The 23,863-nt window shown below is 37.6% G+C and overlaps 1 protein-coding gene across 1 annotated transcript; it reads left to right on the plus strand.

Annotated features, from left to right (window-relative positions):
• Positions 1-1,712: 1,712 nt before the first annotated feature.
• On the plus strand, positions 1,713-19,334 carry LOC148852850 (smr (Small MutS Related) domain-containing protein). Its single transcript, XM_088946840.1, has 5 exons — positions 1,713-2,039; positions 5,461-6,405; positions 13,892-14,304; positions 18,884-18,953; positions 19,109-19,334. Exons 2-5 carry the CDS (start codon positions 5,597-5,599, stop codon positions 19,170-19,172), a joined length of 1,356 nt encoding a protein of 451 aa, XP_088802966.1. The 5' UTR covers positions 1,713-2,039; positions 5,461-5,596; the 3' UTR covers positions 19,173-19,334.
• Positions 19,335-23,863: the final 4,529 nt, after the last annotated feature.

A 23,863-nucleotide genomic window follows, 5' to 3' on the forward strand; every position in this document is an offset into this window, starting at 1 on the left:
TTTTAATATCTTTTTAGGTGTCATTTGATAACAATTTTTAGACCTTGAAGTTTGAAAACATTGCTTTTCAGACATCAGAGCTCTTTGGAAGTGCATTTGAATTTAGATCTGAACTAATAAGATGGGCTGGGCTTTGAATGCGGTCATATGTGTTTCAAACTTTGGCCAAAAGTCCAAAATACCCTTAAAACAAAACATATGCGTTTCTCGAGCATCGTTCAACTTCTCCACTTGATGTAGCAGCAACCCAGCGGCGGCGAGCTTTCTCCTGCAGCAGGCACCGTTCATCTTCTATTTCTTCTTCTTCCTCTCTAGTCTCATGCCTTCCGCCTTCTCTACTTTTTCTTTTTTGATCGTTGCTGCAACTTTCAACAACGATAATCTATTTTCTCCTATTCGGCAGCAACCTTCCTCCTCTTTGGTCCCATAGCTTCCGCCTTCCTATGCATTTTTGTTTACAATTGCTATTGCAACTTCCAGTAGTGGCAATCTATTTTCTCCTCTCCGATGGCAAGCTTCTTCCTTCGGTGGCGAGCTTCTTTATCAACTTGTTTTCCCGCCACCGTTGCTGCAACTCTCAACAGTAGTAGTCTTGTCTTTATCCATTGCTCTACAACTCTCGGGGCGTTTGATAAATTATTTTAATAAATAAATATATTTTTAGTTTTTATAATCTACTCATATTTTTCAATATTTTTTTTTGAATTTAATAATTTTTTTTTATGAAATAATGCAAATTGAACTCAAAATTACCAAATAGTCTATTTTAGGGGTAAATTAGTAAAATCAAGGAATTTTAGATCTAAAAGGGTTGATCTAACACAAACAATCTTATCTATTCAGAGCCTCTAAAAAGTAGGAAAGCATTTATGCCTCTTTTCAAATTTTAAACACTTTTAATATTTTTTTTAACTTTTCAGATTTCATATCTATCAAATGCCACCTTAACTTTTAAGATTTTAGTCACTCTAAAAAGTCAAAAAACAACTATGTCTCTTTTCAAATTTTAAACACTTTTAATCGATGTTCAAAGTATCGATACATATTGGCCCATATCAGTCAATACATACTGTACTGATGGCTTATTGATATGCCCCCTCGAGGGGTTGTATCGGGTCAGCCATTGGTTCAGAGGGTGGTCGGGCCTTAAACCAATCCCTAAAAAAAATAAATAAAATGTAAAAAAATGTACTAGCACGGGCATATCGATCTATATTGATATTTAGAACCATACTTTTAATATATATTTTTTTAACTTTTCAAATTTTAGATTTATCAAATGCCATCTCAGTTGTGGAGAGAGTATGAGCAGGAATGGGTCGTTAAATCCGTTAAATTTTAACTTTTCAAAATTGGAGCTAACGGCTAACACCATTCTGTTAAATCCGCACGCGCTGAGGGGGAATTCGTGCGAGAGAACAGGTGGTGGGCTTCCATTGTGTGGGGCGCAGATGTGAACTCGGACGATCGACGACATGGTGGGTGGTGGACGACTGGCGATGAGTGACTATCGTTAATCGTCTGTGGTCTCCCTACGCCACCTGTAGATTCCTTGACAAATAAAAAAAAAAATTTGCCATTAAATGAAATCCGTGTCTGTGGATAGATACAACTGCAGAAGATTCCAATCCGACGGGCTTCGAGAAGCTTACAAGTTTACGGTAGTAGTTGCTTCAATCACGTCGCCAACGCTACGAGTCCGAACATAAATTGGCTTTGACTTCAATCTCTCAGCTTGGTTTTTTCTCCCACGGGAAAGAGAGAGAGAGAGAGAAACCTTTCTTCATCTTTGTTTCGTGGTCTTTCTGTTCGATCTGTAATCTCTTCGAGGAATTCCGTGGCGTTTATGGATTCCGGATGCAGATGCTCTTCATTCTCGTCAATCGTCATTTCCCAATCGTGCGTTGCCCATCTGATGCTTTGCCAGCAGCCGTCCAATCTCGCCTTCACGACTCCATTGACACCTTGGTTTCGAGAACTCTGGTTTAGCGTTCCCAAATAGCAAAAGCAGCAGCTATTCACGGGGACATTCCAGAAAGGTTTAATTTTTCTTTGAAAACTTTTAATTTGTTTTGAAATTTGCATTTTAATGTTCTGTAATAGAACTGCTAAATTGCGGGTTTTTAGCGTATAATTCTTTGGAATTTTAATTCTTCTTGGGAGTAGCTTAGTGGAGTGGTATCTTATAAGATTATACCCTGAAAATCCTTTCTTTTTTTCCACAGTAGCTCCATTATTATGTGTAGAGAATCTGAAGCCCATTGACAAATACAAATATGTACGGTACAAATACAAGGTTTTGCACTGTGCATTTTTTCTTGTATTTGTACTCTTCCCAAACTGAGCCTTAATAGTCGAGAGTTCATGAAAAAAAATCAACCCTTCTGTTTATAATTTTGCATTTTGACGGTTCTGTGCTAAGTTGAGGTAGTCTGTTGGTAACGGCTGAAGTTGCTGAACTGAATGACTTATTGCTTTGTCTTTTAGTGGATAAACCAATTAAATAGTAAATATTCAAGGGTATGGTAATCTACCCAACTTCAACTTCATCCATTAAAGTGAAGGGATAGGAAATCCATCACATCGACGCCCAATATTGCGGAATAAAGGGGGCGAATTTCAAAAATTTTTCTTTTCCCTTCAATTGGGAATCGAATTCCCTATTTAGAAAATCATATTTTTAAGGATCATTCTTGAACCATAAACTGAACCAGATCTGAACCAAAAGGAGGAGAGAGAGATAATACCTGATACAGAGAAATAATATCTCTCAATGGAGGTGTTCACGCCCAAGGTAGAAACCAAAATCTGCTCCCACTGAAAATGGCGTAGTACAAGGTGGAGCAGAATCAACAGTGTCCTTCCCAAGAGCTTGATTCTTCCCAAGAATCACCTGGACGGCTTGTGAATACAACTCCTACCAATCTTTTCTCTAAAAGATTGGAATCAAGATCCAATCTTGATTTCTCCCAAGCAATGGAGATCGAACTGTTATAGGCGGCCGCTGCAGGAAGGAGGCGGTTAGAGAGAATTTGCAGGGTGCGGAATTCTCTCCTCTCTGATCTCAGCTCTGAAGACTAGACTTGTGTCTGTTGGATGTTGTGTCCAAAGGCTGTCGCCCCCTCTTCCTTTTATAGACTTAAAGGGATCAACTCCTAATCCCATTAGGAGTTGCTAACTCAAATCAAAGCTGGATTAGAAGTACCTTTAAGATAAGGGATAGTCCTTATCTTATCTGCAGATTAGATTAGCCAACTCCTAATCTAATTAGGAAGTTTCCAAATCTAAATCTCATTTAGATTTTGGACTCTCTGAGTGGATAGGGTGTGGGCCCAATCCTATTAGCTGATCTTATCTCAGAATTCGCCCCTTAAAGACTAATCAAATTAGCCAAGTTCGAAATGGGCTTAAGGCCCATTTAGGGTTATGTATTCATTTAGCCTTCCAAACTGCTGCCCAGTTGGGCTTCCTTGTATGGCGTGGGACCCAAACATTGATCTACACATTAGTCACATGGGTTCAGCCTAGCCTTTGTTACAAGGCTGGACCGAATACACTGTTATGAACAGTGCACCCCCTGAAACCCATCAGATGGGCTCTATGGGCCTAACACTTACCCTAAGTGGTCCCTGGGCCAAGCCACCTTGTAACACCCAGGGATTGTGGGCAGATGCAAGATTAACCCATTAGGTATTATCCTCAATGGCCTTACAGTTAACCTCTCAGCCCATAATGATCATACATTGCCCGACAAGAGAGGACCTCTCCCTCGGCTGTAAGGAACAATGTTGCACTCTCTCATTTATGAATCCCGGGAATTAAAACATTTTGCAAATCATTTCGAAACCATAATTTATATACTTTTATATCTTATATAAAATGTATTTTGCAAAACAAGTCTCAACGATTGAAATCGGCTGCCGACAGTCTTGGTTTCCATCAGTGAGCGTGCATCCCCGATCATTACCTTTGTCCGACAAAGGGGCTGATTCTATCACTACGATCACCCACTCAGATGAATTCTCAGACTGTCCCAACATACCCAGGTTTTGACCCCCGCTAAGGATCTCACTGATTGGTACATCAAAGACAGCCCAATCCGACACCTAGTGCAGTATCATAATCGAGTCTAGGGATCGGGTGTAACTTTCCAGTTTTGCCCATCAATGTCCAAGGTTCAGGGCGATACTGGAAATCTGGTCCAGTTCAAAGATTCAATTAATCTCACACTGTATGTGCCTAGGGTCTCACCCTGGTAGCTGAGACAAACCACCCCAACCGACTTGGTGGCACCACAGTGTCAGCCTTGTCAGGATAGGTCTCCCCAGATCGACCCACTGGCTGTGAACATTCTAAACTAACATGAGTCTCATTAAGTGTCCAGTTTAAGGGTATTACACAGAAACATACCAAGGGAACATGAATCAAATATGCACTTTTATTCATTTACAATAAATTCATAAAGTACATCATTTTGATTGAAGCTAAGGGCATACAAAACTGTCTAACATAAGGAGCCTATAACCTACTTAAAATCTTGTATTTTTCACTGAAAGGGAAAGAAATAAGCTTTTTCAGTTTTGCCACTTTAGTTGTTATTCAAACGCCCCCTTATTTTTTATACTGTAGCTGGATTTTTTCTGTTGATTGGAACCATGAGGTCTAGTTTTCATTTCCAGCTAACCCACAAAGAGAAGTCTTTAATTTTATTATATTTTCTAATTCAAAATATATACCGAGCTACAAACCAAGATGGCTGTTTTCTTTGTATCTTGCATATATACTATGTCTGGTTGTGCTTCTGCTGAACCACTTGTACCTGGAGACAATTGCACCAATTTGTATTCCTTATCCTTCATTTGGATCTCAAACAAACTAAAAAAGTATACCTGAAGCAAAAATGAACCGGAATCGCAACTTCCCCATTTGCACTTCATGCATTTGCACAATCACAACTGAGAATTTCATTCGCTGCAAAGGGAGCCCTAATTTTTTAGAGGGAAAAAACAGTTTGAATAATTATCTGTTTTCTGTAGATTATATAGTTAATACTTATGACTAGTATATTTAACATTATAGAATATAGATCTACTTATTTTTGTTTTACAACCTTGATTGTGCTGGTTATTGTTTGGGATAAAGTATTACATCAAAGAAAGAATGAGCTCCAGGTACTAGATTAATGTGAATTACTAATACAACATGAGTAATTAGCCTCATACTTGAAGAGCAACTCCAAAAAAAGAACAAAAAAGTGCTTTTTATTCAATATCCCAGACTGCGTTTAGTTGTTCTCAAAAACTTCACAACATGAGTAGTTAGCCTCTTAGACAGACTTGAAGATTTTCTAATTTCCCTTACATCTTGCAATTTAAAAATTAAAAAGAAATTCACAATTCTTAATTCAGTTTTGTAGAATGAACTACTTACTTTCTCAATTTGACCACTGCTATAATCCAGGTCTTCTAGGAAGGAGCATCCCTATCGTGGCATCTACAAGACAAATTTTTTGGTCACTCCAATCTTGGGATGCATGGGAGAAGAGAGGGATGAAACGCATGAAACATAACCACAATTATTTAGTTCATCATTCATTATGATCATACATGCCATTACCAGCTCTTCAAATTCAAAGATGTCGCGGGCGAGGGGAAGATCTCCTGGTTGGGCTGCTTTTGATCTCAAGCAGCGGCAAAAGCAAGGTCTTGAACCTGAATATAAAACTGACCCTTACCCTCCCATACCAAAAAAGATAAACTCCGTGGTTCCCTCTGAAAATTCAGTTTTAGAAAAGGGTTTATCAAGAAGGTCTTTCTCATCTGTACTCCAGACATCTGTAGATTTTTCAATTCTTGTAGATAAGAGTGATTCCAAAAGGGAATTACTAATTGGTGATTCTAGTAGGAGGCTAAGCAATGAAGTTGTCAAGGGGAATAATATTATTCCAGATACTGTAAAGCTTAAAGAACTCCATGGATGGGCTGATGATAGTTTAATTGAGGATATTTTAGCAGCAGTGAATAATGATCTTGGGCAAGCATCTAATGTATTGAAAGCCATTGTTTCCACCAGCAGTTCTCAAGATAATAAGACAATAGGACTTTCACATGAGAGTTCTACTCTTGGAGAAAGTTTCCATGCCTATAATAAAAACAAGGTAGAAGGAGGTTCTCCTATAGAAGAGACAATGGACCTTACCAAATTAAGATCTGTTCTGGAAAATGGTATCTGTGTCAATAAGACAGAGCACGTAGCTGAAAATGCTCCTTTTGAAAGTAAGTTATCTGATGCTGATAAACAAGTCAAACTAGTCTCAAGGCACTTGATGTCTGTACCTGCTGAGCCTGAGTGGGAGGAGGAGGATGTTTACTTGAGCCACCGAAAAGATGCTATTAGGATGGTTAGGTATGTATACTTGATACTATAACTTGTATATTTTATTTACTTACATGAATCAAATAAAAAATAAATTTGTTAATCATGGCTCTAGGGTTATTAGAACAATTTGGGTATATTTTTAACCTTCCTAGTTCAGTAAAGCTTTGGTATTCATCTTGGAAAGGTAAAGGAATTTGTTTTATAATGTTTGTCAAATCCATTAATCTTTCTTCTATCATCTATATTGTTATATGGAGTGGATATCTGGATCTTAGTAACTAGATCTGTTTCAAGGTTGGAGAATTTAACCGAAGGTTTTGTGATCATAGTTGTCAAGGCAACTAGGCGAGGCTAGGCGACCATGGGGCACCCAGGCGCCTAGGCAGGCACCTAGGCAATGGAATCTATAAATATAAAATCTATAGATTTCTACACTTCCTAAAGGACCTAAGCTATTTTATAAGTTATATTTGCTTACTAGCTACACATTACACTAAGCATAATCAATAAAACCTTTCATATAAGTGTAACTTTCACGTGAAAACATAAAAATTGAACATTTGAGTTAAAAGAAATAAGCAATCAAACAAGTGGCTGATAAAAGAAATGCAATCAAGCAAGTGAAGTGAGAGTAACAAGTCTACTAACATGGCAAGTTGGCAACACTAAAAAAGTAAAAAACTAATAATTTAAAAATTTAGTTTCATAGAACCATACCTTTTGGATGATTAAGTGTTGATCTTGAGTATTCTTTTTTCTGCAACTTTGCCTTCAATAAGAAAATGAATTAAAAGAATTAATCAATCAATAAGAAATTAACTTTGTCATTAACAAATGGAAGAAGCACTACAAGAACAATAAAAATTTCATAAGAATTCAATATCAATTCTATAAGGATTAAAATACATACCTTGGTTGATGCTTGGTACTTGGTAGTTTATGTAGGAACTAGGAAGCCAATTAAGAAAGTCATGAAACCATTAACAAATAAAAAGCATAATAGCATATAATGAAGTAGTAAAAATCATCAGTCATCTCCAAAAGTCCACAAAAAATAAATATGAAGTTTAAAACCATAAATTTATCACAGACAATCCTTAAAGAAAAATCTCTATTCTCTAATTAATTACAGTATCTAAGAAGTAAGAACCACCAACACTTCCACTGAATGCACCAACATCATTAGCACCATACTCAACGTCTTCATCCTCGTCATCATCACTGTCATCGTCATCATCATGATCATCTTCAACATCAACATCTTTTTCTTCATCGTCATTATCTTCCATATCTTTGTTCCACATCGAGTCTTCTTCTTCTTCTTGAACAACACATTTGCCTTTATCTTGTCTTCTAGACTCACCTCTCCCATGACCACCTCCACCTCCACCTCCACCTCTACCTCTACCTTTACCTCTACCTCTACTTGCACCCCTAGGTCCCCCACTTGCATTTCCACGCCCATGTCCACTTCTCCTTGGCCTATTTGAACCTTCAAGGATTTCAAATGCCCCTAATACTTCATCAACTTGAGTCCATGTAAGATCACACCCTTCATAGACCAAGTCACTTGAGGGGTCTTTCCCAGTCAACCACTCACTGGTTTCATCTATATCATCAAAGCAAATAAGGTCAAATTGCTTTGGATTTGTGCACTTTATTATAAATCTTTCTTTGAGGCGTTGATTGTATTGAACAAATACAAGATCATTGAGCCTCTTTTGATCAAGCCTATGCCTATCCATCTTTTTTGTATGAATCTACATTCACAACAAAATAAGAAAAATTATAAAAATAAGTATTTTTACTTTCATAAATAATTTAATCACAAATCCAACCATTAGGTCCGTTACTTAGAACTTACATGCTCAAAAGTGCTCCGGATGTGCTCACAAGCAGAAGAAGTGCATGTAAGACGTAATATGCGTAATATGCCTAAGGTTTGGAGTGCAATGTCCATATTTATGCCACCAATCAGCTACAAAATAGAAAAAAATGAATTAAGACAATATAAATTTAAAATAATAGGAATAAAATATAAATATAAGTTTCAAGAAAAGAGAGCTTATATTACTTGATTGTTTCGTTTCACGTTGCCTAATTGTTAATTCTTTAGAGAAAGCACCATGAGCGTGCTTATACTCTTCCAACTGGTGAGAGATCTTGTCTTGAATTTCAATATCACTGACCATTCTCTCAATGCAATCTAAAAAGCCCATTTCAAACTTACCAATCGAGGCTTAATTTTGTGCTTTAGCCTTATAATTAGATTGAGAAAAAAACCAGCAAGGTGCAACTGATGTTGCATCATTTTAGTCCAACGGCTATCAAAAATGTCTAAAATGGGCTTATACTCCCTTCCTTTCCAACTAAAATTTTCTTTTATTTTCTCTCTTGCTCGCTCATTGCATAGTCAAAATAACCCATTGCGGATTTCTCATCACCATCAACCAATTGTAAAACCTCCACAAGTGGTTGGGCAGCCAAAAGAGCAAGTCTTACATTTTTCCAAAATCCAACAGAAAGCACAATGCTTGATGCTCTTAGTCCATCTGATTTGCTAACCGATTTACTCTTGTTCCACAAATCACCAACAAATAAAGCACACAAGGGCTCCTTGAAAGTATACAAACTTTGTAAAGTTAGAAAAGAGGTGGCAAACCTTGTAACTGCACATCGTAAAGGATCTCTTCCATTTGTTTTTTCCCTCATGGGTGCAAGAAGAAGAGGATGCCTATAAATAAAAGCAGTTACTTGTCTTGCCCTGGCAATACAACTTTTTGTAGACCTCAATTCTCTAATGTCTTCTAACATAAGGTCTACATAATTAGCAACACAAAGAGTTCAAAATAAATTCTTTCTCTTCAATCTTAAAAGATAATCGACAACAACATAAGCAGAGTGGTTATTAGTAACCACTTGCACCACATGTTCCTCCCCTACATATTCATTTACTTTTTTTCCTTTTTTCCTTCTTCAAATGACTTTCAATGCTTGTTTGAACCAATTGTCTTTTATGCCTCGCTTCAACAACTTCTTTTGGAATTTGTCTCACAAAACCATCCATAGCTCTGACATTTTCCTTCTTTTTTGGTGGAAAGGAGGAATTTGAAGTTGGAGTGCTCCTCCCACTTGAAATGGAGACACCTACTTCTATGGGTTGATTACTTTGATTGTTAGAACCCCTTTTAGATATAATTTGCTTTCATGCTCCACGATTATTATTTTTTTTGATCATCAAAGGAAACTTTTATTTGAAATTAGATTTAAAAAGTTTTACAACGTTGTGTATGGAACTAGAAGTCCCACATGAATACATATTTCTGTCCCTTTTACAATGCAGCACAAAACAATTGTTGCCTCAAATCCCTTTGTTTAGCAAGATAATCAGCTAGCCCATTTACACTCTTTCTAACCCATTTGAATTCTGCCTCTACCTCCCTTGCAACCTTTTCCACTTCCCTTATCACTTGTTTGAAGGTACACGGAGTAGTTCTATTGTTATTAGCCCAAGAGATGATCACCTTGGAATCCCCTTCAACCTCAATTTGCCTCATTCCTAGTTGCTTGGCTATCTTCAATCCTTGTAGCAGTGCCATTACCTCAGCTTTTAGAGAGTTGCCCATGCCAATAGGTCCAGAGAATAATGTCAATATTCTCCCTTCAGAATTTCTTATTACTCCCCCAATACCTGACAATCCTGGATTTCCAAATGAACTTCCATCAAAATTCAGTTTAATTCTGTTCTCATCTGGAGGTTTCGGTTCCATCCTTACTCTCTCTTCACTCTTGAAGATTGTGCTATTTCTGTCTAGGATCTTGTAATGTCTGTGACTGAGAACTCTTGGAAGATATGCAAAGAGCTTACCCAATGAGCTACTTTAACTTGGATTGTGTCAATCACCTCCTCCGTGGTTCTACTCTTTTCTAAGAATATTCTGTTATTCCTTTCTTCCCATATCACCCAACAAATAACTGCCTTTGTAGCTTTTCACATAACCTTCCCTCTTTTTTTTGATTGCCTCAAAAAGTCTCGATTAAAAAGACCTGCCACATCTTGAGGGGAAACCCACCTGCAACCAAAGAGAAGACAAAAAGAATCCCAAACATGATGCACAAAAGAACAAGATAAAAATAGGTGTGTTAAGGTCTCACCACTTTCCTCACAAAGGGAGCACATGTGAGGAGAAAGGCAAGCAAAATGCCTTCTTTTCTGCAGCATATCACACGTATTGACCTTGCCAAGGAAAATTTCCCCACGATTATTTTCAATTGTAAAATCATCCAATAGTTTCTTCCTCTTATTCTTCTGCATATATTCTTGCATCTCCTTGGCAATACTTGCAGTAGTTTTGGGACATTTAGTCACATCTCCATATCCCCGATCAAATGTTGTTTTATCCTTTTTATTCCTCATTTAACAACTTTTCCACATAATGAGCATGGAATTGCATTTTTATCTTCTAAATCATGCCAAAATGCATATTGCCATGCAGGGTCCTTTGATTGAGCCTTACGCCTAACGTTGCCACTTCCCTCTCTAGTTGTCATTCTCTATTTCTATTGAAAAAAAAACCAATTAGCAAATAAAACAAATTAGAAAACAAACAAAAGTGTTAAACTAGAAAATAGTTAATGTATTTTATTCCTCAATTAAATAATTAATTGAGAAATATGAGTAAGAGACTAAGAGTCTAAGAGAAAAAGACTAATAAAAACAAATAATAATTTTTTTTTTCATAAGTACACAAAAACAAATAAATAAATGTTAAATCAGAAATCAATTAATCTAATCAATAATTCAGTTATTCAGTTAGAAATAGAAATTAAATAAAAATTTAAAGCAAGCAAATTTCAGCTATATCTATATGATATAATCAAATTTCATTCAATATTTGCAATATTCATATATTTCATAAGTATGCAAGCAACCATTAATGCAAATCAGCAAATGCAATATTGCAATATACAAATAGAAATAAAAAAAATCAACCATAATCAAATATCAGATTTTCAATTCAGCCATATAATCAAGTTTCAGACTTGTAGTTTAGCCATGTAAAAAAATTTCAGCCATATGCATATTAATGATATAAAAAACATAAAAAAAAAACTGATAAAAAAATAAAAGAGTAGTTCAGCCATGTAAAAAAACATAAATGATATAAAAAAACATTTCAAATCTCAGATTTTCAATTCAGCCATATAATCAAGTTTCAGACTTGTAGTTCATCCATATAAAAAAATTTCAGCCAGATAATCATATGTATTAATGATATAAAAAAAACATTTGAATGAGAAGAAGAATTAAAGAAGAGAAGAAGAGTAGGCCGACTGTTAAAAACTGAGAAGTGAGAACAATGAGTGAGTCAGTGAAGGAAGGAGAGGGGAGTATAGGGCGGAGGCCCTGTTTTTTCCAAAAAAAAAAACAAAAAAATGAACTAACTAGTGACTAGTGACTACTGAGAGTGACCGACTGAGAACAGTCGTGGACTCATGGGGCAGAAGAAGAAGAAAGGGATGATGATTATGATGATGAGTGGAGGAAGGGAGGACTGAGGAGTATGGGGGTGGAGCCCCTGTTTTTTCGAAGAAAAAAGGAAAAATGTCTGAGAAGAGAAACTCAGGACTGAAATCTGGAAGAAGAAGAGAAGAACTTACCTGCTGAAGCTGAGGTGCGATGGAATTGGGTTATCCTCTCTCTCCATTCGAACCAAAAAAAAAACCATTATGCATAAACAAAAGAAAAGGCATTAGTTGTATTGTTGTCTTAATAATAAAATGATAGCTTGTAACCAGTTTTATTTTAAAAGAATAAAATATCCAATAAAATATCAAAACAATAAATTAAAAAAAAAGTTTCTTAGATGTATCTGGGTGGGTGCCTAGTATACAAAACCTGTGGCATTTGGGCGAGGCAACCATGGAAAACCGCCTAGTCACCTTGACAACTATGTTGTGATTCTATGCTTCTAGCAATAAAACCATTTTTGAACTGCAATTCTAAAAGACAGGATTTTGTTTCTTCAAAATTTTGAATTCTGTTATACCATTATTTCGAGGACCCTTATATTGGTTTGGCTGGGTTGAGCTTTTTCTTAGTTGTAAAGAGAAAATTTATTAAAATGAAAAAAAGGAAGATATATACTCAGGTAATAAGAAATCATGAAGACTAAGAGAAAAAGAAGAAGCACCCCTACTACATACGCCTTTTGTTTTTTCTTGGGTAAGTTACTATAAGCTTAGGTAATAAGGAATCTGATTATGACACTGTTGTGTGGAAGGATTAAGTTGTTATCTCACTTTTGGATAAAAGGTTTGATTTGATATTTTCATAAGCTTAGGGTTGTATTACAAATATATTATTAGGCCTCTTTGCATGATGATATACCAAATTGTTAGGCTTCTCTAGAGGAGATTGACATGCTATAGGGAGGCAACCTCACCCCATTAGTAACAATAAATTAAAAAAAAAGTTTCTTAGATGTATCTGGGTGGGTGCCTAGTATACAAAACCTGTGGCATTTGGGCGAGGCAACCATGGAAAACCGCCTAGTCACCTTGACAACTATGTTGTGATTCTATGCTTCTAGCAATAAAACCATTTTTGAACTGCAATTCTAAAAGACAGGATTTTGTTTCTTCAAAATTTTGAATTCTGTTATACCATTATTTCGAGGACCCTTATATTGGTTTGGCTGGGTTGAGCTTTTTCTTAGTTGTAAAGAGAAAATTTATTAAAATGAAAAAAAGGAAGATATATACTCAGGTAATAAGAAATCATGAAGACTAAGAGAAAAAGAAGAAGCACCCCTACTACATACGCCTTTTGTTTTTTCTTGGGTAAGTTACTATAAGCTTAGGTAATAAGGAATCTGATTATGACACTGTTGTGTGGAAGGATTAAGTTGTTATCTCACTTTTGGATAAAAGGTTTGATTTGATATTTTCATAAGCTTAGGGTTGTATTACAAATATATTATTAGGCCTCTTTGCATGATGATATACCAAATTGTTAGGCTTCTCTAGAGGAGATTGACATGCTATAGGGAGGCAACCTCACCCCATTAGTTTACCTTCCTTTCCTTGTTTGTTACAATTCCTCCTAATCAGGGGGTTATGGCAAATTTCCCTTTTTATTTTCCTTCAATTTTATTGAATGCGTTATACTTGCTTTGACAAGTAGTACATGGTTTTAGAATTCATCTTCAAAGTACTGCTAGTCTTCTGCCGTATTATTTTTGCCTTGATTTCCATACTATGCTACCTGGATAAGGTGTGGGATATAGAATTTAGACTAAAAATTGAGGTACCCAAAAACATATACCCCTTGCATAGGTATCTGGGTATCATATTTGCCAGATATTTTAATAAGATCTGTTAAAACACCCTTCAAATTGAGAGCTTTAAAATTAACTTTTTCAGTTGATATTGAAGTTCATTCATTATTATCGTTGTGTATTTTAATTATCATATTGTAAAAATTTGGCACTCATCCTTTTCCATCAAACAGGTTAGCATCTCAGCATTCAAAGGCATCCAGTAATTCCTTTCTAAAAGGTGACAACTTTTCTGCTCAACAGCTCTCACTAAAGGCCCGTGAAGAATGGAGGCTTGCTGAAGAGTTGAATATGAAGGCAGCTGAGGAAATTTTAAAGATTTGGAATAGCCAAAATGACATGTGGAAGTTGGACTTACATGGCCTGCATGCATCTGAAGCTGTTCATTTCTTACATGAGCACCTTCAGAAGATTGAAACTCAGATGCCTTTAAAACGCTCACTATCACCCAAGAGGGTCAAGCCAGAAAAAGGGATAATGTGGTCCCCATCTCTCGAGTCTGTTAACTGTATGGGCATGGAGTGGCAGGTGGACAAACATCAGGCTTTATCTAGCCACAGACAGACAGTGTTACAGGTTATAACTGGTATGGGGTTTTCATTTCTTATACAAAAGTATTTTTTTTAGCCACATCCTCCGCTTAACTAACCAACACTACAAGATAGAAATTAAGAAAAACAGTGAACTGAACAAGAATACAAGTCTGAAACTCAGGAAAAATCCAAAAGCTCTCTCCCAACTGACAAACCATTGCACTCAGCTCCAGCTACACCCCACTGCTCCATCCCCAATCTCATACTTCAAATCCAAATTAAATGATTCCAGCTTCCACTCTTGAAGCAGCACAACTGCGGACTATGACTCCTAATTAAGTTATCACCATTCACCATCACCCTTTTCTCCTCTTTCAAGTCCCTTACATTCCAGATAATCACTCCCATCCTTCTTTTCCTGCCTGTTATAACAAAAAAGGAAGCTTTGCTTCAGTCCTCCCCACTCCTCTCCCCCTTCTTCGTTCCATTCCTTATCCTTCCCAATTTTTTCTTTGTTCAAAAGCCTTTCTTGCAAATTCTTCCCCTCCCCAGAGAAATACAAGCCCAGGAATTTTCCGACAGCAACCTCCCACTCTACTAAGTTGTCAATTTCCACCTTTCCATTTCGAGTCAGATCCGAAGCCTGAGCTGCCACCCCTCTCCTCCTGTCCTTCCCCTCTCTTCCCGTCCAAACACCCTTCCTGTCCCCTCTCCTCAACTTCCCCTCCTTCCACACCCTGAACAGATTCTACAACTCTCTTTTTCCTATTGTAAACCTTCTCCTTCCTCTTGCCCCTTTCTAACTCACCGAAAGACCTTTTTTTTCCCTCCTTTTTGTTCCCCGGACAACTCTACTTCGATCCCGCACCCTCTCCCACCTCTGATTGGGGTTCATTCCCTTTCTCCAATCTCCGATCATTGTTTGAAACAGGGGTAGTTACCTTTCGTTCAAACTGCTTATCGCTGAGATCTGGGGCACCATATAAATCCCCCCTCATCGAACTCTACCGTGCAAATATTGGTTGCATTGTCCTGGTCTTCTTCCCCCAGTGAATGGACTTCCAGAACCGAGGAATCTTTAGACACCTGCTGGGAGCAGTTGAGCTTTGCCAACTCTAGTTGATTTTCCACTCCTAGCCTCTCTTTCTCCCCAGCCTTCAACATCTGTGTGCTAGGCTCTTGTCAATCTCCTTCCCTTTAGGGTGACAAAGCTCCTCGAGGAGCACTTGAGGTTCTTACAGTGTACCTGCTACCTCTTTTTTGCTGGATCTCTTTGATCCCTTCTTCTTGAGAGTTTTTTCAAAAGACCCCTCCCAAGTTGCCTTTTACCAATAACACCTCTAACTTTCCCAGCTCAACACTCCTTCCACTGCCCCTCGTCCTGTAGGCCCCACTTGCTGAAAAATCAAAATTAAAACTTCCCGCCACCTGTGTCCCTCCATGTTCCCCTAGTTCCACATGCGATTCAAGCTCCTCCTTTCTTTTACCCTCCTCCCTCACCACGTGTCCCTTGCTGAGAAAATCAGAACCTAACTCTTCCTCTGAAATTCCAGAGTTGCCCTTCCCAACATCCACCTCACTCGTGTCTTCCTCCTTTGACTGACTCTTCGTCTCCCTAACACTACTCTCCTGAAACTGTATGCCTGTGTTGCTGGTGTATTTAGCTATCTATTTTTGCACCTATGAAACCGTTTTAAAGGAAATTGGTGTAATGTATAGTTGTCAAGGCGCCCAGGTGAGCCTAGGCAACCACAGGGCGCTCAGTCACCTAGGTGACGCCTAGGCAATGGAATTTGAAAGTATAAAATATATATATATATATATATATATATCCTACTCCTCTTAAGCTACGTTATTGGTTTTTTATACTAACCAACATATCTGTACGCTAGCTATTAGCAATAAAGTCATTCCAATAAAACATAAAATGCCATAACTGGCATCCAGGCAAAAAAAAAAAGGGGGATTGCAGATAAGAAAAGAGTGAAAAATAAGGGGGCGGAGCCCCTGTTTCGTTCACAACATAAGTTGTCCAAGAGGACGATGTGGACTGTGTTTAAGGGGGTGGAGACCCTGTTTCAGGCTAAAAAAAATGGAGGAGGATTGTTAAGAAGAAGGAGGAGGAGGCGGAGCCCCTGTTTCATCCCAAAAGAAAAAGGAGGAGGAGGCGGAGCCTCTGTTTCATCCCAAAAGAAGAAGAAGAAGAAGAGGAAGGAAAAAACGAACCAGGTCTTCGACTACTTGGAAACTTCCTGTCATCATTTTCTCTTCTCAGCTCTCGTTTTCTCTTCTCTAAGACATGGACAACCACTTTATTCTGTTCTATTTGGTTAATTTGTTTTCTATACAAAAAAATGCTAGGGATGCTTTTGGAATAAACAATCATGGATCCATGGCCTTGAACATTTTCCACTCATTTCAGGGGTACTTTTGGAACAAACAACCATGGGTCCATGCCCTTGAACATTTTCTACTTAGTTTAGGTGATCATATTACCATTTTCAGACGGCAAAACAAATAGTTCTTATTGAAAGGTCGATTAAGTAAATAGGTTGCAAACTATAAGGGGTGTTTTAGTAACATAAAAACTATAGGGTAGGTTTAAGGAAATCCATGAAACTACAAGGGGTGTTCTAGTAAATGACCCTGTTTTTTTTTTTTTGGAATAATATTATTTTATTTGAAATTCATTATTTATTTGATAATTATATTTAATTTAAATAAGGTTTAAATTAAGTCTTTATAGTGACTCTTTTATTTGAATTAGGAAATTGAATTACAAAGATAAATATGGGCCCCACATTCTTTGGAGTGGATACTTTTTTCTATGGGTAGTCATGCGTCCAGTTATAAAAGAAATGTATAGTCATGCGTCTAAAGTTAGCACTTTAGGAGAGTGGAGTTAACCCTCATTTTTTCTGAAAGTGGGTAGGCATTGATAGGTCCCATTTATTTCTTTACAAATCAGTCCACTATCTGTACGTGGGTCCCCAATACAATTGATCCCTGCCGGTGCCTTATCTTGCTAGTGTATCTTACATTTCATTTGCTGATTCCTGAGTCCATGTAAAGCTTGCTCTTTGTTCTCTCTGCAGCTAAACTCTTTCATAGTGTTACTGAAGGGTTAAAGAGAGTTGGACATGAGAGATTTTATTATCTCCAATTACCCTGTATAAGCTGTATGTGTTGTACTCTTCCTCTTACTTTTAATGATGTTTTCAGTTATTGATAAAAAAAAAACCTCATAGTGTACCTATAGTGCCATGCTGCTTGAGTGTTGTTATTTTTAAGCCATCCATTTATTAATTTGGTATCCCCCTTATTCTTTTTCTTTTTTTCTTGATAGTTGTATGATAATTTCATTAGCAAAAGAGAGAATCTGTTACAATCATCCCAAAACTAATAAAATAAAATAAAATAAAATAAAAGTAGTATCGTTCAAAGTACCGATACACAAACGTGTATACTTTGAACCTTGCTTAGAACCACCATTCTAAGGTTACTCTGGTGAGGAAGAAAGTGTTTCTGTGCGATTTTCAAGGCTATCTGTCTGGTGACTGTTGTCTCCTCCACGGCTCCACTATGAACTGCTTAGCTTCCATTTTGAAGTTTTTCCTTCCACTTAGTCTCCTGCACAAACATCACCATCCTCTCTCTCTTCCATTTTGTGATGCAACTTTAAAACCAGATCACTATGAGTTTTTTTGCTATTAGATAGGTTGTTATCTAGATAGACTAAGATTTTGTAAATCCAACATGTTTTGAGAGTCATAGCCCTTGAGCCATACTACTGACTAATAGGGGGTAAGTTTTATTACAGGATTTGGTCTTTTCACTTCTTTCGGTTAATGTTGGAATTGTTTTTTGTTTGTTGAGTCATAGTTGGATCAGTAATAGATATTTAGTTTTGTTCTAAGAGTTGGTCTTTATTTCATTGTCTTTATGGGTTATTCATTGACTTCAGTCTTAGTGCAAACTGCGAAGTACAATAAAAAATTGTTTTAGGCAAGGTTCAAAATTTTGATACATATCATATTAGGGGCTTCCGGATACGCCCCTATGGAGGGTGTTTCAGGGTTTAACCCGGTTCAGGGGGTAGATAGGCCTTAAACTGACCCATCTGAATCAGGTTTAAAAAAAACTAAAAAAATAGGGGAGCGATCCCCGATACAGTCCGAATTGTAACCATTGTGGTACTAAGGAAAGTTGGAGCCTTTGTATAGGATTGATGTAATTTAATATTTAATGGAGTAATAGATTGTTTTTGAAATTAGAGTCCAATTATGGTACCAAAAAGGTATGGTACCTAAAAGACTGATAACCAATCAATAGCTTTCATCCAAATGGTAACCAATCAACTGGTATTCATTCAAATTCATGTGGGTTTCTGATTGAATTTTTTCAATTACCATACCTTTCTTTCTGGTGCCATAAAAATAGCCTTGAAATTATCTATGAGGATTGTTATTTAGAAAAATGAAACCCAAAATGGGCCAAATGGAAATGAATCAATGATTTGTTGGCATGTTAAGAGTATGACTCCTTGATCTTTCTTTTAGCTCTCTTGTGGGAAAAGGGGATTATTATATAGTTATCTGCACACGTATAACATTCTTGCTATTTTCTCAACAGGGACAGGTAATCATAGCCGAGGACAAGCAGCACTCCCTGCAGCAGTGAGAAGTTTCCTCATTGAGAATGGGTGAGATTCACCTTCTCCAGTAGTAGTACCCATAAAACATGAATGAATTTATGGCTAGTGTCGTTTCTCTTTTCTTCTGTTCAGAGTGCACTGTAGAATGTGAAGTAGTTATCTAGAACTAGATTATCTGACCAATTAATTTCATTTTGTTGCAGATACCGTTTTGACGAGACACGGCCTGGGGTAATTGCAGTAAGGCCCAAGTTCCGTCATGGGTAAAGTGCTGAAATATGCAATTCACCATGAGTTACGTTGCTTTGTTGTAAAGTTAAATCTTTTAAGTGTTTGTGTTGCAACGTTGTGCTCCAAATCAATGTCTAATTAATCTGGTTATGTAATTTTGAAATTAATTCAAATATTTAATCAGTTTGTCATTGCAAACATTGGATAATTTTGTTGGATCAATGTTTTAATTTTTTTTTTCCAAACCAACAGGGAAATTATCTTTTTTTTTTCCGCCTCTTTTTAGGATATTTTATAAAAACACCATTTTCTCACCTATGAAGAACCACTGGGTCTCTCTTGCTCTCGACTCCGGACCATCTTCCCACTAGAACTCTGCCCATGTCTACCCACAACACACTACCCCATGCATTGGGAGCATCTCCCTGTGAAAAACACTATATAAGAGGATGAGATGTTCTCCATGTATGGCTGTGATGTTATGTGGGTAGAGTTTTTGTGGGCAGGAGATCCGGACTCCTCTTCTCTCTCTATACTTCCAACCCAAACCCTAACCCTAACCCAATCTGACTTTGAGATTGGGTTGGTCCATGGTAGAACCAATAGTGACATTTGACCTCACCAGCCTTCAACACATCATCAGCATGGGAAATTGAAACACCTATGCTTAATCCATAGCCAGGAATTCATTCCCACAGACTTGAGATGAGTTTATAAACTTTGTATGAGTTTTCCTACCTTTCCCTTCCTTTCCCTACATTTTCCATCAAACCAAACATAGCCTGTACAAGTGCTTGAACATCGAAAGTTTCCATCATGGTTGCTGTGTAAGAGATGCAGGATTCAGGGCAATCTTGCATTCATGCTCAAGCTTACACAAGTTTAGGGTGCTTCGTGGGGCCCAACTCACTGATGATCTGGTGTTTAATGATATTACTGTCACTTCCCTTTCTTTGATTAAGATGGTGCAACCTCATAACCATTCTGGCAGTTGTACGCTTGGTATCCAACATGGATCTCAATTATCTGGATTACTTGAGAGTTTGTCAAAACCTTGGGGATGAGGCATTGCAAGCTATCAGCATTCTACCCAAGTTGAAGACGTTGCTTTTGGATGGCTCTGCTGATATCAGTGATATTGGTTTGTCATACTTACTTGAGACATGGGGTAATGCATTCACTAACTAGTCTCGTTATCTGTTAGAGCGAGGCTGCAAAAGACTGACACAGATGAATGCATTTCTGCTATATTTGATGGTTCTTCTGGCAGCAGTTGAAAGATTTGGACATTGGCTTCAATGCAAGCTGGTGATGGTGGGTGCCAAGGGAGCAGTTTGAGTTTGCTCTGGATGTTTATTGTTGAAAAGTAAGATGGTAATTTTGTAATTTTCTTTTATGTTTTATCTTTTGTATTAAGTGGGAGTTGGAATTAACTGTAAAAGTAAAACCCCTTTATATATCTTGTAATCTGAAACATTTTAAAAGAAAGACCTCAATAAGCTAAGAACAAATTAAAACCTAGAACTGTACGTTGGCTTTCCATCTTCTTCACTTCATTCTATATCATTTTTTCTTATACAGATTTTTTGGATTTTCTTTTGTTTTTTACCACCACACTTCCGTTGCTCTAACATTTATAGATGCGAAGGCATGCATTGCAGAGCTTGCAATCCAATGGTTACGTTGAAGAAACCTTATTTTCCATGGTTAAGATGGTTAGGACTGACAGGAATTATGAACAGGGACATGGCTGAAGCTGATACTTTGCGCATAGTGATAGCTATAAATATATAACCCTAGCAAGTGCATTAGTTATCAAGTAGTATAAAAAATATCATTCCCACGGGGATTTAACAAAATAAGTATTAGAACCACAGTCTTCCCTAATTATCTGGACAATCGAAATTCAGATTTGAGCAAGAACTATTGAAATTAAAAACTAGAAGCAAGGGTGATCACTAATCGAATATGCAATGGATGAAACCGCTAGGGCTTTTGGTCCACCTAACCAATGTAATGAACATTAGTGCATTCGATTAATCAAGATTATTTGTCATTTCCATAAGCTGATGTCTTTCCAATTTTATTCAATATTCTCTCTTGAGATATACTAAAACTACGTCCATCAGGTAATCCTTTGATCTTTCGAGTAGAGCTCTCAAGATGGAAATGCATTAAATAAAAAAAAACCATTAAATTCAGATGAATCATGTATATATATCTCTATATACCATTCAGTTCACACTATGAATTATTCAATCGATTATGTGAATTCCTCTCTCGATTCATTCACATAACACAAATCAATTAAGAGGTGGCCGAGCTCTTAATTGCATTAAGCACAATAACTCATAGACTATATGGAAATCACAATCTTGGATAAATCATAAAGATAAAAATATATTCATTAACATGGTTATGCTTTCCACAGCCCTAGCAAGAAACAAATCAGTTCATGATAAGAGAATTAAAGTAAACAAAGGGAAAGAAAGAACTCTTGAATTCACCCATGGTGCTGAGATCTCCTCTTCTCGCCGCCACCTTCTTCTTGAGATTTCTTGAATTCTTGATCTTCTTCCCTCTGTTTCTTGACTTCTTTTCTCCTCTCTTGACTGATTTCTCAATGCAATTCGTGATCCCCTCCAGAGATTGAGTGATTCAAAAGCTGGTCTGCCCCCTCCTTTATATAACTTAAAGGGGAGGGGGTGGTCTCCTACTTCCTCTTGAAGTTTATCTTACAAGAATAGAAAGTCTTATTCTAATCCTACTCTTATCTCTTTATCTAATGAATTCAATCCCTTTATCTTTCTAAGATTACATCAAGAATTTAGATCTTGAATGAATCTTCTCAGTTTCTTGTTATTGGATTCGTATTAGACCTCCTCTGCGAATTGGGCTTTAGCTGCGGATTGGGCCTTCCTATGAATTTGCCCCAACTTCGGGCCCGGATTTGACCTTGATGCAGGCTGAATCTATGAAATCCCAAAACATGAAAGTTGTGCTTTTCTTCTTATCTTTCCAATGGGTCTTGAATTAGCCCAATCAGAGTTCATATACGCGAGTTAGGCCCAGATTACTGAACAATGTCGAAACTGTGAAAAATCATCCGATTTGCCTTTCTTTGTTCGTGATGCCTTCTTTCATGTCCTGAATCAAAATACAAGAAATATGAGTCTAATTAAGTACTAATTCAGTATAAAAGACAAAATATTAGGGGATAAAATATGATAGATTTTATTCTCATCACTAGCATGTTGTGGTGAGGAGCTGGGAATGAGTGGTCCTTGGGGTAGATCGGATGGTGTGTACTTGTATGTATATATGGTCAAGACGATGAAGAATTGGATGATGAAATTGAATAGTTAGTGTTCGGATCATGGTTGAGCTGGCCTTAAATGCCAAGTGGATGCCTAGTCATCACCCAATCAGCTCGGCTAAGTCAGCACCGCCCGGCCAGCTCTGCGGCATACACCGACTCTCCAGCCATGACCACGCCACACTATCTCCGTAGCCCCCCACCTTATCCTCTCAACCACGTCAGTCCCACATCACGCAGATAAGCATGACCAAGGACAGGAGGAGGGATGAGGACAACTCCCCTGGGGATTAGGATTCTATCCCAAAAACCTAGTGGTTAACCTCATCCCTACAGCCCCGGAAGCCTAATCCGACCAGGACATGGACATTCGGCTATAGAAAGGTATCTCCCACTCAAGGTAAGTGATTCCAACTTCTAGCATCTGTACTGTTACTTTGCTCGAACCAGCACTTTCATTGCTCGGCCCGACAATCCACCACATTCTATTGACTTAAGAGTCGGAGTGCCTGAAGGGATGAGAGATCCATCATATGGATGGCCGAACCCTGCAGGTGGGTTGGGCAAAATTTCAAAAATTTCTCTCTCTCCCATGTGAGAATCACATTCCCTATTTTAGAAAACTGCATTTTTAATGATCAATCTTGAACTCAAACCAAATCAGATCTAAAACCAAAGGGAGTGGAGGGATATACCTGATACGAAGTAGTAATAACCTCCAATGAAGGTGTTCATGTCCAAGGAAAGATCCAAAGACTGCTTCCACCAAAGATGACACGGTGCATGATGAAGCAAAATCAGCAGGATAGCTCTTCAGCAAGAACCAAATTCTTCAACAAGAATATGATGGAGGGCTAGTGAGCACGGCTTCAGATTACCTTTTCTACCAAAAGATAATATCAAAAACTCTTCTTGATTGCTCTCACAGGTGGAGATCGAACTGCTATGGCGGCAAGAACAGGAGAGAAAGAGATAGTGCAGTCAAACTATGTTGTCTCTCTCAGGAATTCAACAGTCTGTTAGATGATCTGGAGGTTCGCCCTGCTCTTCTATTTATAGCCTTAAAGAGAGGTTCTCCTAATCCCATTAGGAGTTTCCTAATCCACATCTCTTATTTGGATATGGACTCTCTTTAAGAGATAAGGATAATCCCTTACGTTATCTGCAGATAAAGATCAACCTTCCTAATATAATTAGGAGTTTCTTGATCCAAATCTTAATTTGGATATTGACTCTTTGAGTGGATATGGATAATCCCTTATTCTATCTGCTGATCTAAATCCCAGAACCGCCCTCTTTTAATTAATCTCATTAAGCCAGTTCGAGATGGGCTTTAGGATCATTAAGTCCATGTGCTCACTTATCCTCCAAATTGCTGCCCAATTGGATATTCTTGTATGGCATGGGACCC

This window comes from Nelumbo lutea, chromosome 5 (assembly GCF_056320005.1).
Source record: "Nelumbo lutea isolate HS-2025 chromosome 5, American lotus-T2T, whole genome shotgun sequence".
Lineage (NCBI taxonomy): Eukaryota > Viridiplantae > Streptophyta > Magnoliopsida > Proteales > Nelumbonaceae > Nelumbo > Nelumbo lutea.

Coding starts and splice junctions, on each gene's coding strand:
- LOC148852850 (XM_088946840.1), top strand. CDS start 5,597: ATGATCATACATGCCATTACCAGCTCTTCAAATTCAAAGATGTCGCGG. Junction 14,305..18,883: donor AGTGTTACAGGTTATAACTG/GTATGGGGTTTT, acceptor TTTTCTCAACAG/GGACAGGTAATCATAGCCGA. Junction 18,954..19,108: donor AGTTTCCTCATTGAGAATGG/GTGAGATTCACC, acceptor ATTTTGTTGCAG/ATACCGTTTTGACGAGACAC.